The 16,724-nt window shown below is 43.9% G+C and overlaps 1 protein-coding gene across 2 annotated transcripts in view; it reads right to left on the bottom strand.

The window, feature by feature from the left end:
* Positions 1-10,095: 10,095 nt before the first annotated feature.
* The window catches only part of LOC138513761 (pseudouridylate synthase 1 homolog), a 244,011-nt gene continuing 237,382 nt past the window's right edge, over positions 10,096-16,724 (bottom strand). For both annotated transcript variants that reach the window (XM_069628849.1, XM_069628850.1), the window contains one exon: positions 10,096-10,854. In XM_069628849.1, the coding sequence (XP_069484950.1) occupies positions 10,193-10,854 (662 nt within the window). In that variant the 3' untranslated portion in view covers positions 10,096-10,192. The remainder of the gene's footprint in view (positions 10,855-16,724) is intronic.

The following is a 16,724-nucleotide window of genomic DNA, read 5'->3' as shown; positions in this document are numbered from 1 at the left end:
CGTCCAACCGAAACAGATGTGTTTTCCGGAGCTCCGAGCACGGGGATCAGCATGAGGGGCTACGCCCCAGAGAACCTCCTTCCAGGCCCCTTGCCTGCAAAAGCCAAGTACCGACACCACTGGGGAGCCCAAGCAAACGCAGGGGAACCACGCGCAACGCGAGGAGAAGCAAACACTCAGAGGGCTCAGGACAAAGCAAGGGGCAAGGGGCACGCGCAGCGGGCACAGCCCACGGTCCTTACATCCCCTCTGCTCCAGAGAAGCTAAGTTTACTACACCATAGTGCCCATAGTTGCGACCTTATCTTGCGCGCTGAACCATGCGTGGGCATTAGAATCGCTAGAGCAGTGCATATAATTTGCATACTTGCGTAGCCACCTGCGGCTCACAGGGGAGCTGCGAGTATCCACGTGCGGCTCACAAGGGAGCTGCAACCCGCCATGTGTGGCAGACTGCACAAATCATTTTGCCATGTGCGGCGGGCAGCTCTGGGCACACCTACCTGCAACCACATGTGGCGAACTGCGCAAACTTTACCGTGGAGCCACGCGTGGTCAGAATTCCGCATTAGCATTGTTTAGCCCCTCACAGCTGCATGCGAATTAACAGAGGTAGCAGTAGACGCTTCAGCTTGCATGGGCCCATAGTTCACTCTGGGAGGGTGTCACTAACCAAACTGCATGAGCAATACTTGCCTAGACTCCATTTGTGTGAAGAAACACGCAGACTAGTAACTCATGCTCTCTTTGCAGCATTTGAACTGCTCCAGACATCGGACCTGAGAGTGTGCAGGCAGGAGGCCAGCAATCACCCCACAGATAAGTCTCTTTCTGGCTCTTAAGCCATGTTGTGTGTGTAGTGTGCATGTACATTAAAAGGATCAGTGTGATTAATACTATTGTTCATCTGTGATTGCCCTGTGTCACCCTACCTATCCACTTCCCCTCTCCAAACCCTCTTTCCGGTTACCCTCTGCACCAGTATCTATCCAACCAACGAGTCCCTAACCCTCTTTCCCCGCTGGGTTCTTGGCGGCTCTTGCAAGCATTGTCTGGCAAGCGCCCAGACCGCGCAGGGGGTGGTTGGTTCGTGACACTTCTGTGCCTGGAAGCCGAAGCTGTGACACTATCTGGTATTTCCCATTTAGCCAATTTGATCCACAGAAGGTTGCAATCTAAGCGGTCAAAAGCAGCCGACAGGTCAATTCAGGCAACTAAGAAGGCGGCACCTTTTTTTTTAAACTACAAAACCATTTAAGCTGGTACTATGACCCTTTCTAAAGCCTTGTTGCAATTTGTTTAAATGCCCAAACTCATAGGCCCAAGACTCAAGGTGTAATAATAACAGTGGCACAAAGACCTTGCTGTCTGCATCCATTATAGTGATAGGGCGATAATTCTTAGGATCTTCCTTCAAGCCCTCCTTGAAAATAGGAATAATATAGGAAGTCCTCCAGGACTCTGAAAATCTCTCAGCCAATACAATGTGTTCAAATAGAATGGTGAGAATAATAGACCAAGTGACTGGGTCACTTTTGAATAATTTATTTGATAGTTGATTGTAGCCCAGAGGCCTTGAATTACTTATTCTATTAATGGCCTCTGATCTATTAATATAGTGTTTATATTCCTGTGTTACTGTTTGACTCAGAAAGTTGTTCTCCTCAGTAGTAGAATTAGACTTAATAGCTCTAATTTTAACACGCACATTTTGCTTTACTACCACAATTTGCTCATCAAACACGTGTAAGTGTGATCTCATTTTGGTATTTCTGATCTTAGGGTTCTTATCAGCAGGAAAAGTGTCCCCTATGAAGGCCCCAATACTATTTTCATAATTAGATGAATTAAATGTATTCAGCTTCCATGCGTAAGTAGTCTAAGTTAAAATGGATCCCATATTTCTATTTAAACGACATATAGCCCCCGTCTTTCCAAATTATCAGATTTTTTTCCACAATTAATATTTATACCCCATAGGGCACCTATTTCTTCTTTTCCAAAATTGATATCAAAGGGTTCTTGCAACATATGATGATCGCCCGGTTTCATTCTTAAGACCCTTAAGAGCGATTACCTTTCATACCTTGAGTAATCAGTAAAAATGTAGTCAAGTGTCGATTCACAGGTACACCTATGACAAGTAGACTGGTTAGGCAAGTCATCTAGAAAAGCATTGTTCAACATATGCAAGCCAAGGGAAAACTGGCAAGAGTGCCACTTCATCCCATTCACGTCTTGCCCACTCCGACACACTGGGAAAAAGGTGCACTCCATTCTTCTTCAATATTGAGTTTAAGTCCAGCCCCTTTGCATTCCATTTTGTAATAAGCAAAGCTACATCCTCCAACAATGAGTCCAAACAACCAACCCCTTGATGCCAATAGATATTTACTAACCATAATGTACGGAAAACACCATCCCTGCCCAGTTTAATCTCCACCACCAAAGGCCCATGCGGGATGATGGACATTTTACTTGCTCCAAAGCCATGGCACTTGGGATTGCTGCAAGGAGCCTTTGCTAGGACGAGATTCCTGAACAAAGACAGAAAAACCACCCAGTGCAAGGCACTCAGCGAGCCATGTTTCTTGCAACATGATAATTTTGAATGCTCTTAGCATGCTCATCAACTCCAAATTGGTAAAGAGATGTGTATTCCCGCCTACGTTCCATGAGCATACTAACAACAGGTCAGGGATACAGGGGTTACATTTTCCATTAAGAGCTGCGGCCAGCCACGACCAATCAACAAGCTGCAGTCGCTGCAAACCCTCGTAATGAGTCAGTGACACCTCTCTGTTACCACTCCCTCCAGCAGTGACATACACAACAATGTAGTCTGTAAAATTGGCTCTTTATGTTCACAGATTCCGAACCCAAGCTGATGCATGGGCAAGTTTTCTTTTAGAATAATGTTGAGTACAATTCCTGAACCAAAATGTAAAATAACCTTATCTGTCTTAACCATATTGCCAAACTGCACTCTGTCCATATCTTTAGATGAAATCAACCTTAGATTCAGTATTTCCAAGAAAATGGTCAAGACATTTGCTCTATTTAAACATATCAGATCCTCCCCATAGAAACTGGTACCCATCATCTTATTGTTCAATACACTAGTATTAGGGTGTGTACATGGGCACATTTTTCTCAGGAGTTATGGACCGCACTTCAGCTATCTTCGCTGACTGTACAAGATAGTCAATAATGTGAGCACCCTTTAATATTCTGTGAACAATGGGGACGGACCCCCCCCCCTCTAACCAGTTACACATTCGGGGCCGCACCATTATTCAGTATTCTTACAGATGTTTGTTCAATGGATTTCCTACTAGCATTGCACCCTGAAGGGCCACGTAACAGTTTAAGCCTATTAAATTGCGTACTATTCTTAGCTTCATTCGGCTGTTGATCAATTTCTCCAACAATGCATTATGCAAAGCAGATTTAACCGCCACCTTTGGTGACTCGGTGCTCCACCCCACCTTCTGAAAAGCCCTACCAACATCGACTCTTTGTGTATCCACAGAATCGTTGATGCGCATACCGCCGACAGATTGTGAGTTGATGGCTTTACCAAAAGTGATACCGCCACGTGCAATAGGCTCTACTGGAGCATTAATCACATCAGTTTGAACCGCAGCGCTCACTGATGCGGATGAGTCTATTATACTGACAAGTGGGTCACAATTTGTCAGTACAATAGACTCATCGGAATCAGAGATTATGGTGACGTTCTCCCTTACTCCATCCTCATCTTCAGATGTGTCCTCTATATAATATATTCGTGCTTGTTATTGGTCTTCTGCCCCCTTTTTTTTATCGTCTGGGCTAATTAGACAGGCGATTTAAAGATTCCAAAATAGGCAGTTTTACGTACACATTTTCTTGATGATTTTGCTCTTTTTTTGCCAGACTTAATATTTGTAGTTGTCTTTACGTGTTTCTTGCCACTTTTTTTGCTTTTGTGCTGATCCGGAGCACCTGGAGGCCCTTCTAAGGGGCCACGTAGATCCGCTCCTACACCAAGCAGATTTGCAGAGGAACCATTCGCCATATTAACCTCCATTCATTCTGATGCAGCCTCTCCTCCCTCATTTTAAGTGGTTTTAGAAATAAATTCTTTGCCCCCAAATGAATTCCAAACCTACGATCCCCAGTCAAGCCATGCTTCAACGCAGGTTGCATGGAATCTTGAGGCAGTGGGATACCCATTTCCAGGAGTTTGCCATCCAAGGATTGCAACTTTATATTGATTTCACAGAAAGTGTGTGCCTCTCTCTTCTGCTGTCGTATAAGTCAACGAATGAGCTCAGAACTGAATTCAAAGCTGAAATATTTGCAGAAGTTAATCGAATACGATTGTTGACCTCCCGAAGAGTATGCTGCAAGAGAACACCTTCACGTACACTCGTGCTCCTCACGCCTTCCAAGGAATTAGATGACAAGAGTTCAGTTAGGGCAGTTGGCGAGCCGAGGCCCAAATCGCCATGAATAGGGGAGACCGGAACGTGCATCAAGTTATCAAAGCATCCCCTATAGCCAGCAGCCGTTTCTACTTGTCCGAGATCTGAAGGTTCTCAGCCAGTTCAATCAACCTCTGGTCATTAATATGAGATCGATCAGTTAACACATGAGCGTAAATAGGTTTTATAGTGCTGACTTCAGTAGTTGTGCCAGAGCGAGGGAAAACGTCCGTAATTTGATACCCTGTTATAGGATTCGGTATCCAGTTAAATTGTCAAAAACTTTTTTTCGAATGCCATTTCGTCGAAAAAAATGTTGCTGAAAAAAGTGGAATGTATTTTGTTTATTTTAGGTTTTATTTTTTGTTTAGCTAGTAAAAAAAAGTGTAAATAAAAAAAAACAGGGGTTTGGGGGGAACCCCTCCATTAAGACAAAAACAAAAAAAAACATTCGAAAAAGTGACATTAGAAATAGTCACTATAAATATTGGATTCATTGTGGTCGAGACTGAGTATCTGCATTCTTTTCAAAGGTGAAACCACCCTCTTATTGTAATGTTGCACTTGCTGCATGTAGCTTGGAAGAAAGAACTTCATTCAGATTTGTACTACTTTCGGCACCATAGCAGCAATATATTTGTAAATCACGTTTCAAAATTCGCCCAGTAGATGTCAGCATTGGATAAGGAATAACAATCTAGTGCTTGCATTAGCTGGCTCGAATGCTTTCACGTCGCTCGTTCAAATGATCTCTCACTTCAACATTGCTCCTCATGTTTGTCGACTTTCACACTGAATTCCGTGCTTCCAAATGGCACAGGCTTAGTGAGTAAATCTATACAGCTGAGTGGGTGTACTTTGCAGCAATCACACAACCAGTTACAGCGTGCCATCTCAATCTCATGTTCACGTTCTGCTCAAAATAATTCTAGCCCCACTGATTCCAATGGGAAAATGTATGTCTCCTAATTTCTCTGACGAAATCTCCCTCCCAGGTGCGTCAGAATGCTGGCATGTATGCTTTTACGGTGTATGTATTAGTATGTGGGGGTTTACAGTCGTACGTGTATTAAAGTTACACACAAACGCACAACTAAAATAAAGTGTACCTTACAATAATGAAAACGTTATCAGTGTCAATGTCTCTCGTTTATTTGACAAGCACAGCGTCGCGAGAAAGTCTAGCATGTGACAGCAAGCAATTTCTAAAGACAATTTGTGTACAGCAGGAGCTGTGCCGCTACTTCAATGTTGGCCATAAGAGCATCTGGGATATTAGCCCCAGCTGCCAATAGAAGTACCTGCAAGACTGGTGGGCTGTGCCAGGTGGTAACACACCACCTCCCGTGCCATTGAAACATTGCACAACCTGCCAATCTCACCAACAGTGCTTAATGAGTGCCCCTCAAACTGCCATGAAGTGCATGTAGCTGTGTGTTTGGATTTCTTCAAACTCCTAGATGGAGGTCAGGAGTGGCATCTTTAATGATGAGATGACCCATTTATAAATGCATTGACAGTGCAAAAAAGGGTTTACTATTATAGACGGTGCACACCCTGATCTTAAAAAGTGTAAGAAATGTCACTTTTCATCTGTCAGCGTGGTGACTCTTCATTGTCTTGGAGGGAAAAAAGGTGGTTTTGAAATTATTGTACAAAGTTTCCTAGTTAAAAAGAAACAGCTACAATACGCAGACATGCACAAGACATATGCACTTGTATGAATTCCCAAAATATTTGTTTTGTTGAAAAAAATATTTTGCAACTACTTTCAAAAGCTCTAGTCTGACCGGAAGACCATACAGACATTTACAGTCAACCTAGTAAAAAAAGAAATGATGTAAAAAATAACTGGCGATGGCTACAGGATTTTGGAACTCGGTTGGGAGGAAGAAAGCTCCAATTGCTAGGCCCATGGCTTGTGTTACAATGTGTTTATCTGTTAAGCATGTATTTGCAAGTTGCCTACAGTCACCATGATAGGAGTATCACACAAGGAGGAAGATGTTCTGTGCACTGGACCAAGCCACATTTTAATCATAATTGGGCAGAATTTCAATGTGGCATTTTGTACAAACACCAAACACTGCCTAAGCATGAGTGTCTGCATGCCAGCAATTTACTCCAAAGCAGACTTTTAGCAGACTGACAGCCACAAAATGCCCTTTACGGTTCAACGCTCTTTGATTGTATCAAGATAGAGCTCAGTCTGCATTATAAAGAGCAGCGGAGGGCTATACAGAGAACATGCTTTGAGGCTGGAGGATATTGAACACGAGATGGTGTACAGGTATGATGTATGGGATCCAGTTAAGACAGAATAGAAAGAAACAAGATGTGAAGGGTTGGAGGTGAGGAGATGGGAAAACATAAATGGGTCAGTACTATGCAGAACACGATCCTTTTTTTTTAACCTTGACACTTCCCACATTTAGAATTGGTTTGAAAATGAAAGGGTGCTGGTTCCCCTTTAACACAGCATTAGTCCCTCGCACAGCAAGGAATTCACCATCCTTTTCATCAGAGATTCGCCCTGGAGGAACTGGATGATCACCATCCAATCCCACTCTTCTACTGGACTTCTCAGATGCTTTCAACAGAGTGAATCATTCCATTTTCCTTGCATGGCTGTGATCCTTGGTGTGAAACAGTCTAAATCTGACCTTTCCTCCTCCCGGTTCTATTCCCAGACTGTGGAGTCCCAAAGCCACATGTATTAAACACTTACATGCACCAACTTGCAGATTTGATTCAATCCTTAAACCTTGACTTCCAACTGTGCGCAGATGACATCCAATTTGCGATCCACACACTACTGCAAAAGCTTAGGACCACCACCAAACATTTCCCCTTGCTGGGATCCCATCTGAATTGCTGGATGAACAACCGCAAACTTGCTCTTAACAAAGATAAGTCTGAGCATCTTCAGAACCCCAGAATCCCTCTACTTCTCCATCTTTCCTGGCACACTGAGCTGGGGCCGTGGCGGTACTCATCTTAAAGCTCTCTATGACAACAGTCTCCCTCCTGAATAAAATCAAGAATCCAGTCAATCCATGCAACCTTCGTCTCAAATTTCTTCCACCTCATTCCTTAAATACCGTCTTCTTAAAGACTCCCTCCTGCATGTGCATTCTCCCCCAAATGAATAATGCCAAGTCCGTATATACAAGACCCACCCAAAAGCATTCATCTGCAACATTCAGTTCATTGAAAACAAAACATCTAGATGTATTATCAACAATAATTGCCCCACTGTGCAGGATGTGGCCAGGCCCAACCTTTGCAAGCCACATCTGTTGCACACGACATGGATGGCCATGTCCTCAGTGCTGCTGTTTTGTGCACCATGGTTAAGCAGTTAAATGTTCTGACTTGGACTGGCTCCTCTTGACCCTCTAGGACCAAATTCAAAAATATGTGCCTCACTCACAAGGCTTTACAGGATGGGTCTGCAACCCGTGGCTCCGAGGCTTTGGATGATGGCTCCCGTGGTCCCTCACAATGGACTATGCTGATTACGACCGATGGATGTTGCATTCAAAAACACGTTGAGAGCTAAAGGTTGCAGGCCCCTGCTTTGCAGAATCTACCTCCAAAATACCTTTGGATTTACACTAATGCCTATTGGCCTCATAGACCTCTTAGGGTATTCTATGACTGATATATTTCCAAGAAACGCTTTAGTGATTGAAGATTGGCTGTCTAAGTCCCCACCCTTAGTAACTCCTTGCAGAACAGATTGGTGCCAGGAAGAGAACTATTTTCACTTCTGACATGTTCAAACATCAACTGTTTTCCACATTATCCTAGCCCCACCCTCATCATCTTATCTACCCCACCTTTCCTCATCCAACTCCTAAGCGCTCAATAAATACATGCCTATGTAGGATTTCAGGCAAAGGCAGGGTAAATAATTTCCCCAGGACTACACAATTGTTTCAGTCAAACCAGGGATAAGACGGAAGGCCTGTGGGACCCAATGTCAGCCACATAGCTACTAGACCACATCCCCACCTCATAATGGCTGCTCATCAAAAATTCATTATATACACACATTTCTCTTTGTTAATCTTGTTTTAACTTTGCTGTTCACCGTCAATATTAAGGTGGGTTAAAAAAGCAAGAAAAATACCCACCTGCAATGTGATAGTAGAAGAGGCCATATCAGCTAAAAAAGCCACAAATGCGCAGCGGCACACGCTCACTGGAAGTTCACCTCCAAAATAGAGCTTCACACAATACACCAGGGGTATGGGGAAGTAGCTAAAAAGCTTAGTTTTTTTTTTTTTTTACTTCAGGTGTTTGAGTTGTCATTGTATTAAAAGGCAAAGCTGTTTTTTACATAGCTTTATCAACTCTCGGGAGGATAGCTCAGGGGCAATGTGCTTGTCTTGGAAGCAAGACGACACGGAGCAACACAGGTTCGATCCCCGGGTCCATGCTTAGAAACCTCTGGGTATATCATATCATAACTCAAGAATTATCGCTCTCAAGGATGCAACATGCCACCACGTACACTGTGTGTGCCTTTTTTGTGTGCAAATGGCCTATTCTATCACATTGGAGGTAGACTGGGTTTTTCTTGCTTTTTTCATACCAACCATAATATTGATGGTGAATGGTAAACATAATACGTCAAACTCAAGGATGTCAACCTATACAGCACAGCGGATACTCAATGAGAGTGATTTTGGCTGTTGCATCCCTGAGAAAGCTATGTATAAAATAGCACTGACTTAGAAGACAATGGGCCAGATTCTCAAAACACTTTTTGGAGCAAGTGAGGATCTGTGCCAACAGGTGTGGATAAGCCAATTCACAAAGTGTATCTGAATGAGCGCTTCTACCAGGCGCTCATTCATATGCCATTATTCCGCCCTTTGCGCATTTGCACATATATGGGGGCATTTCAGGGCATTTAAGAGCGCATCCCGAATTCACAAATGGGATGCACGTTTAAATGCCGTTTTAAAAGGTGCAGTGAAAGGCACAAATCATTGCAGGGTCATTTCTGACCCTACCACGATTTGCTTTTGAAGCGCGACAGGCGTGGGTTAAACCACAGCTGTCACACTAGCATTTCCATCCCGCAAACGTTTTTTGTCATTTCACAGAGATGGTCCATTTAAGGTGGTTGCATTCGTGTCTGTAGCGTGCTCCAGATATTAATGTATGCAGAGGGGCTGGCAGTGCATCTTTGCGCAACTGTGCAGCCACTCCTAAAATGCGCAGGTAGCCTTTGAGAATAAGGTGACCTGCACATTTCTAAAAATAGTGCAAATGAAACTAGCGTGTTCTCTGTGTTCTTTTAATTTGCCCTATTTTTTGAGAATCTGCCACATTGACAATTTCCTCATATGAAACAAAAGGCCATCTTTTATGCTACCTTGCATCCCCATAGTGCAATAGGTGACCTTCTAGTGATGGCTCCTAGGTGGAACTCTGCATATATGACCTTTTAGCTAAAATGCCATCTGCTACTACATTTGATGGGCATTGCATTGTCCTCCCCCTGGAAATCTAGCTTCCTTACCTTTTGCAACGTTCGACCCTACAAGGGAATATGAAGCCCCACTGCCACACATCCCAATCCAGGTGACATAATTTGGAACGATTAACAGTCATTGGATGAAAAGTCAGTGACTGGAGTATTATTATTTAAAGGTTTTCATTGCAAAAAGTAAAAGGAGGAAAAAGAAAATCACAATAGAACAGTAAAGATCAGAAGGCACCCAGGCCGTGCTTAGAGAGTGTCCGCAGCCATCGCGCCATTGACAGATCATCGATTTCCCCATGAGCGATGAGGGGTAATATGTGATTCTTCCGAAAGGTCTCTGCGGCTGGCTCGGCATCCTCCCATATGAGAGGAGAATGCAGGCCATCTTCACCAAAGCGCAGGTTGTACCAATTGAAATAAGTCTGCTCTAGTACCAGCCCCAGCCCCGGGGCAGGTGGGATCTTCAAGCTGATCTCCGGACGCACAGATGAGGGCAGGGTACTTTCCGGCACCAGTCCCTGTGTTACAGAAAGTGCCAGGCCCACCATCTTCCTGATCTGGTTCAGCAGGAAGCTTTGTCCAGTCATCTCAATGGTCACAAACTCGTGGCCCTTGTCCACATATGGCTCCCGAAGGGTAACCCTAAAAATGTGTCGAAAAGCACTGGGGTCGTCGGCAGTTTTGCCCAAAGTGAAATTGTGGTAGCAGTGGGTTCCCTGGTAGAAGGTGAGGAGGTTGTGGAAACGATGGAAGTCCTCCCGAGATAGACGGAAGCTGGAGTCGGGCTCGGTGCCGCCGGACAGGGCAAATGTAGGTAGGGTGTATGAATACTTCCGCCCCTCGCACATGGTCTTGGAGTTGAAACCTCTGGTGACTTGTTTCATACCTAAAAGAACACATACAAATAAATAATAGGTTAGGCAAATAAACACGAACAAGGCGAGTAATAACAATATGACAAATCCTTCTATTGTGTTGGGAGGAATCATTGTGTCTGTTGTCACCTATAATGGCTCTTAATCAAGTTTGAACGTTTCTGGTAGCCAAGAGTCGGTTATATGAGATATTACCGACGTAAAAATCAAAGTGGTGCATTTCATCGAGACCAGAATACCGAAAACCACAGAATACATTTAAAATTGTGGGGGCCCCACCTACAAGCCCCCCGATTTCCTGTCCTTTTTATGCCACCCCAACCCCATCCAGACTCATTTTAACCCCTTACCGCACTACTCTATATATATTTATTTAATATGTTCTGTATTATGGTCTTAAATGAAATGTACCACTCTGATTTGTTTTAGATGAAATGACTGGGTACCCAGGAATCCAGGGCAAGTGACAGTCCTAAGTAACCTAACCCTTCAATATTACTAAAAGCCAAGATAAACAAGTGCAATACCGAAAATGAACAACAGGGGGCAGACAATCACAAGAATGGAGGAGCAGCAGTGAGTCACTGTATATATAAAGCACAGCAGGAAATGAATCGTCCCTTGAGTACTTTACAGTAACTAATGAGCATTTTTCCAAAATACTGGGCCAGACGAGTGCAACTCTTTTGAACCAGTCAGTGCATTGTAGCACTGGTGCAATGTTTGCCCTGTACCGTAACAAGTTTGGGTAGCACAGGCCAAGGGGATAAAAAAAAGCTGATATGCCTTAGGAAAAGAGGGATAACTGAGAGAAGAGTCATGTTCTTCTCAAGCGAATATTGCATGCAGTGGGACCGCCACCGATCCCCTTGGTGCAAAATTCAACCATCCCACAGCATTTACTTTTCCACTACAGGATGCACTTACAATGGATTCCCAGGGAATCTGCCTGCTTTTACGGCTGGTAATTTCAGGAGAATTCCACGGGAATCCATTGCATTACCACCAGCATCAAAACGCATGCTGGTAGTATGGCAGCAGCCACGTCTGTCCAGCGGGGTGAGAAATGGAAGTGGGCACGGTATGTCCGACAAATGCAGGAAAAGGAGTTGGAAACAATATTTTCTTTCACTTGTTACGATCTGCGTCACCCGGAAAATGACCTGAGGCTCTTTCATAGAAACTGGACACAGCGCTAACATGTTCTTGGCAGATAGGGCAGTAGAGATGAGGGGTTGCACTATTTACGCTCAAGTAAACTAAAACGATGCCCTCAGGGCTGCGAGTAATGTGCCAGGTTTTGAGCTGGCAAAGAGGCAGGCTTTGACCCCTCAAAAGAGCAATTCACAAAGGGCCAACCCGGCACGCCCAGGTGGGCCCGATTCCTGCTTCACTGCGGGCCTGATTTTCTCAGGTGGTAGTTGTCACCAGTGTTACTGTCCATGTAATTTACAGTGCACCATTTACCGCAAAGCTTTTCTCGCACCAATTACTACTGAACAGCTTATCCTGAAAAGTCAAGAAGAGTGATTTGCAAATAGAGCCACCTTTTAGTTGGTGTTCAGGACTGCCCATTTTCCCTGCACTGACCATGGAAAGAAGTCCTATTTTAGGTGCCCCAAGAGGCTCAAGATCAGCTATAAAGGGTCTCAAACTAACAACAATGTGGGTGAAAGAATAACACTATTTCTGGCTTAGTCAATCCCAAAGGTAATGGAGCCTTCACTGGAAGACCAAGGCGGCTGAGGAAACCACATCTTTAGATCCCTCATATACAGCCAACACCCGAGTTTGATGCACCAGCACATTCTGGATTGGAATTAACAGCAGCAGGGTGCCAAGGCTATGTCACCTTATAGAGAACACACCAAAAATAATCTGTCCGGTTGGTTCTGTTGAAAAGGACTACGGTTAAGTAAGGAAAGTGGATGGGGAAACAATAAATTATTAATCTAAAATAAATGCCAAAGTCTTTATTTTACACTAGAAATTGCACCCGTGCTTCGCATGCTAATTCCTCCAAAAAAAAAATAAAAACAATCAGACAAAGGTATATTTATGTTTTATACTTTTTACATTGTCTAGACCATGGAACCTACCCACCTACCCACATGCCAAATTTCAGGTCTGCAGCATGTTGGGAAGTATACTGAACATTTCAAACAGACACACACATATCCACAAATTTACTATATATTCAAGGAAACAACTTTAAATGCAGGGACGTTAAGGTGCGAACGTAATGCAACAAAAGCCTGGAAATTCAGCTAAAGCCACCTTAACTTCACACTCCCTGTTGGGCTGACTATGATCACAATGATGACATCACAGATCACAGCACTGATGACATCACTAATTACATTTTGTATGGGAACAGTGATGACATTACAAATCACATCACTTGTGACAACACTAAATGCATTGTATATAACTGATTACATCAACAATGGAATTAGGCATAACATCATTTATAAGTTTGCTGATGAAAACTTTGATTACCTTAATAACAATTTAGGCTGTGGACTTGGCCATGACAAAGGCTGGAGTCACTGGCCAGCACCAAAGGCCACATCTAGTGGTCGGTAAGTGTTCAAAAATACCACTGTGCATGGTTAAAAGCCATGCCTAGTAGCCTGTCAGTGTTTTAAAATATACAGTGGGCAACGCTGAAAGTTGTAGTCAGTGCCCAGGGCTAAAGGCCATAGCTAGTGCCCATTAATATGTCAGAATATACAGTCGGCACAAGCACAGGCCGTGGCCACTGGCTAGTTTTGTGTTGAAAACCACAAACTGATCAAGGTCAAAAACCATGGCTAGTGGCCCATTTATATGTTAGAATATATGTAGTGGGCACAGTCAAAGATTGTGGCCACTGGCCAGTATTGTGCCAAAGTCCATGGCTAGTGCCTGATCCCTGTAAATAATATACAGTGGACACTGTTGAAAGCTGCATCCACTGGTAAAGGCTAAAACCTATGGTTGGTAGCTTGTTAGTGTTTTAAAATATTCAGTGCACATGGGTAAAAGTTGTGATTACTGTCCATAACTGAAGGCCATGACTAGTACCCATTAATGTGTTAAAATATATTTAGCAATGCATACTGACCATGGCTGAAGGGCCATGCTTAATGCTAGTTACTGTTGTAATGTAATTAGTGATATCATCACTGTGGTCATAGGCTGCACAACATCGGCACAAAGTTAAGGTGGCTTTAGCTCAATTTCAGGGGTTTTGTTGAAGTTCTCATCTTAATGTCCCTGCAACTAAAGTTGTTTGCTTGAATTTCAAAGGTTTTGTTACAATGTATTGCTCACCTTAACGGCCCTGCAACTAAAGTTTTTCCCTAAAAAAAGAAAAAACATATATAAATGTTATTTTTAAAGCACATATGCAGTCCGTGAGGGTGCCATAATGCTTGCTACATGTAACACAGGGAGGGTTGTAAGACATGCAATTCCGTGTTCAGGGACACAAAGTGGTGCATCAACTGTCCTTTCAGACAATACATTATCAGACTATTATCCATCCCTCTGTACCCACCTCTCAATATTTGGATATGACCCTATCATAGACAGCCCATCCACCTGATTTTTCTTCCCCTTTGTGTCAACCTTGCTCACCTGGCACACAGTCCAGTCCAAGCTCTGTCACTTCTGACAATGTGTTGGGCAATCCCAGGATTGTCGGTCAGTCGCCTGTCAGGTTACATGAACATCTACATGACAACCAAGCCTCCACACTTTGAGGGTACACTGGAGCAAATCTCCCATCACACAACCACTCACAGATTGATTTCACTTTTTCCCAGTGATTACCAGAAACTTCACGAAGAGGTATATATTCCTGTAAGTGTGCGCCCTATTCTGATCACTGATACATGCTGATCGCTCCACACCGAGTGCACATGCAAGCAAACTATCTCAAAACTATCCCTGCCTCCCTTTCCCTTTCTTACCTGTTGTGAGGAATCTAGCAAGCTTGTCACTACTTCCCTGAGGGGAAAACCCCCTCATGTGGCCAGGGAAAGGCAGAAGCTACCCGACCCTTACCCTGGGGGTGGCCATCTGTGGGTGGACCACATGGGGGAGGACAACCCTCTGGGAAGCGAAGTGAGACCATGGGGCCAGAACCAATTGTTACCTACACTCCTTGGTAACACCCAATGTTAAAATGGTGCACTCCATTTTGTCATTCACGCATTTTGGACATTGCATCATCGTAGTCCCATGTTCAGCACGTCAAGCTACCTGTGTCCTGTATGCTTTGAATATGTTTTTGTGTAAACAACCATAACCCATTACGTGGAGAACACGTTCCAGTACGCCCCATTGTGTCTAAACCTGCATCCCTTACCAACAGCGCCTTAAAGCGTCCTAACACATCTGCACTCTGCCTTTGTACCCATTATGGCTTTCACTTGTTCACTGCACCGTGTTGCTAACTGCACCAGCATGGCCTGTACCTAGCGCCTTCAGTACAGTAGCCTATCTAGTATGTACTGCCCTTACCGCCTGAAGTACTGTGTTAGCCATACAGCTAGTCGCGCACCTAGCGCCCTTTATATTGTTCTGTTAGCCTACTTAGCTATTCCTGCTTCTCAGTGCCCATTGCACTGTGCTGTCAGCCTAGCTCACCTTAAATCCCTTTCAGGTGAACAGATTGCACCCTAACCTACCGTATTCCATGCATGTCCGTCTGATCAGAATGTCAGTTATGTGAGACTTACTGTCTCCAATTGTGTCTCAATGCATTCTATGTGTGCCCTATTGATCTAAATAACGCCCTGCGGGACTCTATTTGTGCCTTATTGAGTTGAACTGCGCCCCACTGTATGCCATATGCACCTACTGATGTGAACTACACCTAATGTATACCATATGTGCCCCATGGATCTGAACAGCGCCCGCTGTATTCCTTGATTGCCTAATGTCTTGAACTGTGCCCTTGGGTACTTCATGCATCTTACTGCCTAATCTGCCTTGAGAATTGACGCCTACCGGTGTTCTACTCTGCCCCTAGTCTCTGAAACTACTGATTCCTGCGGACAAACCACCCAATGCCTATATTCTCTGCACACACTACTGTTATTGGCCCATTGCTCTGTACTGCCTCACACTGTTATTATTTGCCTATTGTTTGAACTTGTACAAAAACACTATTATAGGCCTCTTGCTTTGAACTGCCCGATTTTGCACTAAACAATGTTATTGGCCCATTGTATTGAATTGGTACATTCTGTTACTGGCCCGTTGCATGGAATTGTTATACGCTGTTGGTATTTGCCCATTGCCTGATTTTGCATTAAAGACGGTTATTGGCCCATTGCATTGATTTGACACATACTGCTGGCGTGTGCCCACTGCCTTGAACCTGCACAAAATAATGTTATCGACCCATGGCTTTGTATTGGTACATAATGTTGTTAGTTGCCCATTGCCTTGAACCGACATAAACTTCTGTTACTGGCCCACTGCCCTTCTAACCACTGCTAGACATGGTGTTGCTTTATATACTGCACAACCGCTAACTTGCGCAGACTAGTTCTCCTTGTATCAGACCAGTTTGCTATACATTTGCCCCTGATACAATTCTAGTACACTGTACGTACTACCAGATTCGCAGCCTGCCAGGCCACTTGTGAGAGGCACCTAAACTAATAGCCGCCTCCTGACTACAGCATGTGCGCTGCCAGCCACTGTCTAAATACCTTCTAGTTCAGGTCTTCCTTCACACGATAGTAGCCATTCACCCTTTTTCTGGAATCTTAAAAGTAACTACAAACATGACCTCGCATTTATCACCAGGGATTAAACCCACAAGATTTCTGCCACCCCTCAACCTAAACTCATACTACCTCAATATCAGACCAACTACATTCCT

Source organism: Ambystoma mexicanum, chromosome 12 (assembly GCF_040938575.1).
Source record: "Ambystoma mexicanum isolate Mex_15411 chromosome 12, UKY_AmexF1_1, whole genome shotgun sequence".
In the NCBI taxonomy this organism is placed as follows: domain Eukaryota; kingdom Metazoa; phylum Chordata; class Amphibia; order Caudata; family Ambystomatidae; genus Ambystoma; species Ambystoma mexicanum.
This window is presented reverse-complemented; position numbering and strand designations above follow the sequence as displayed.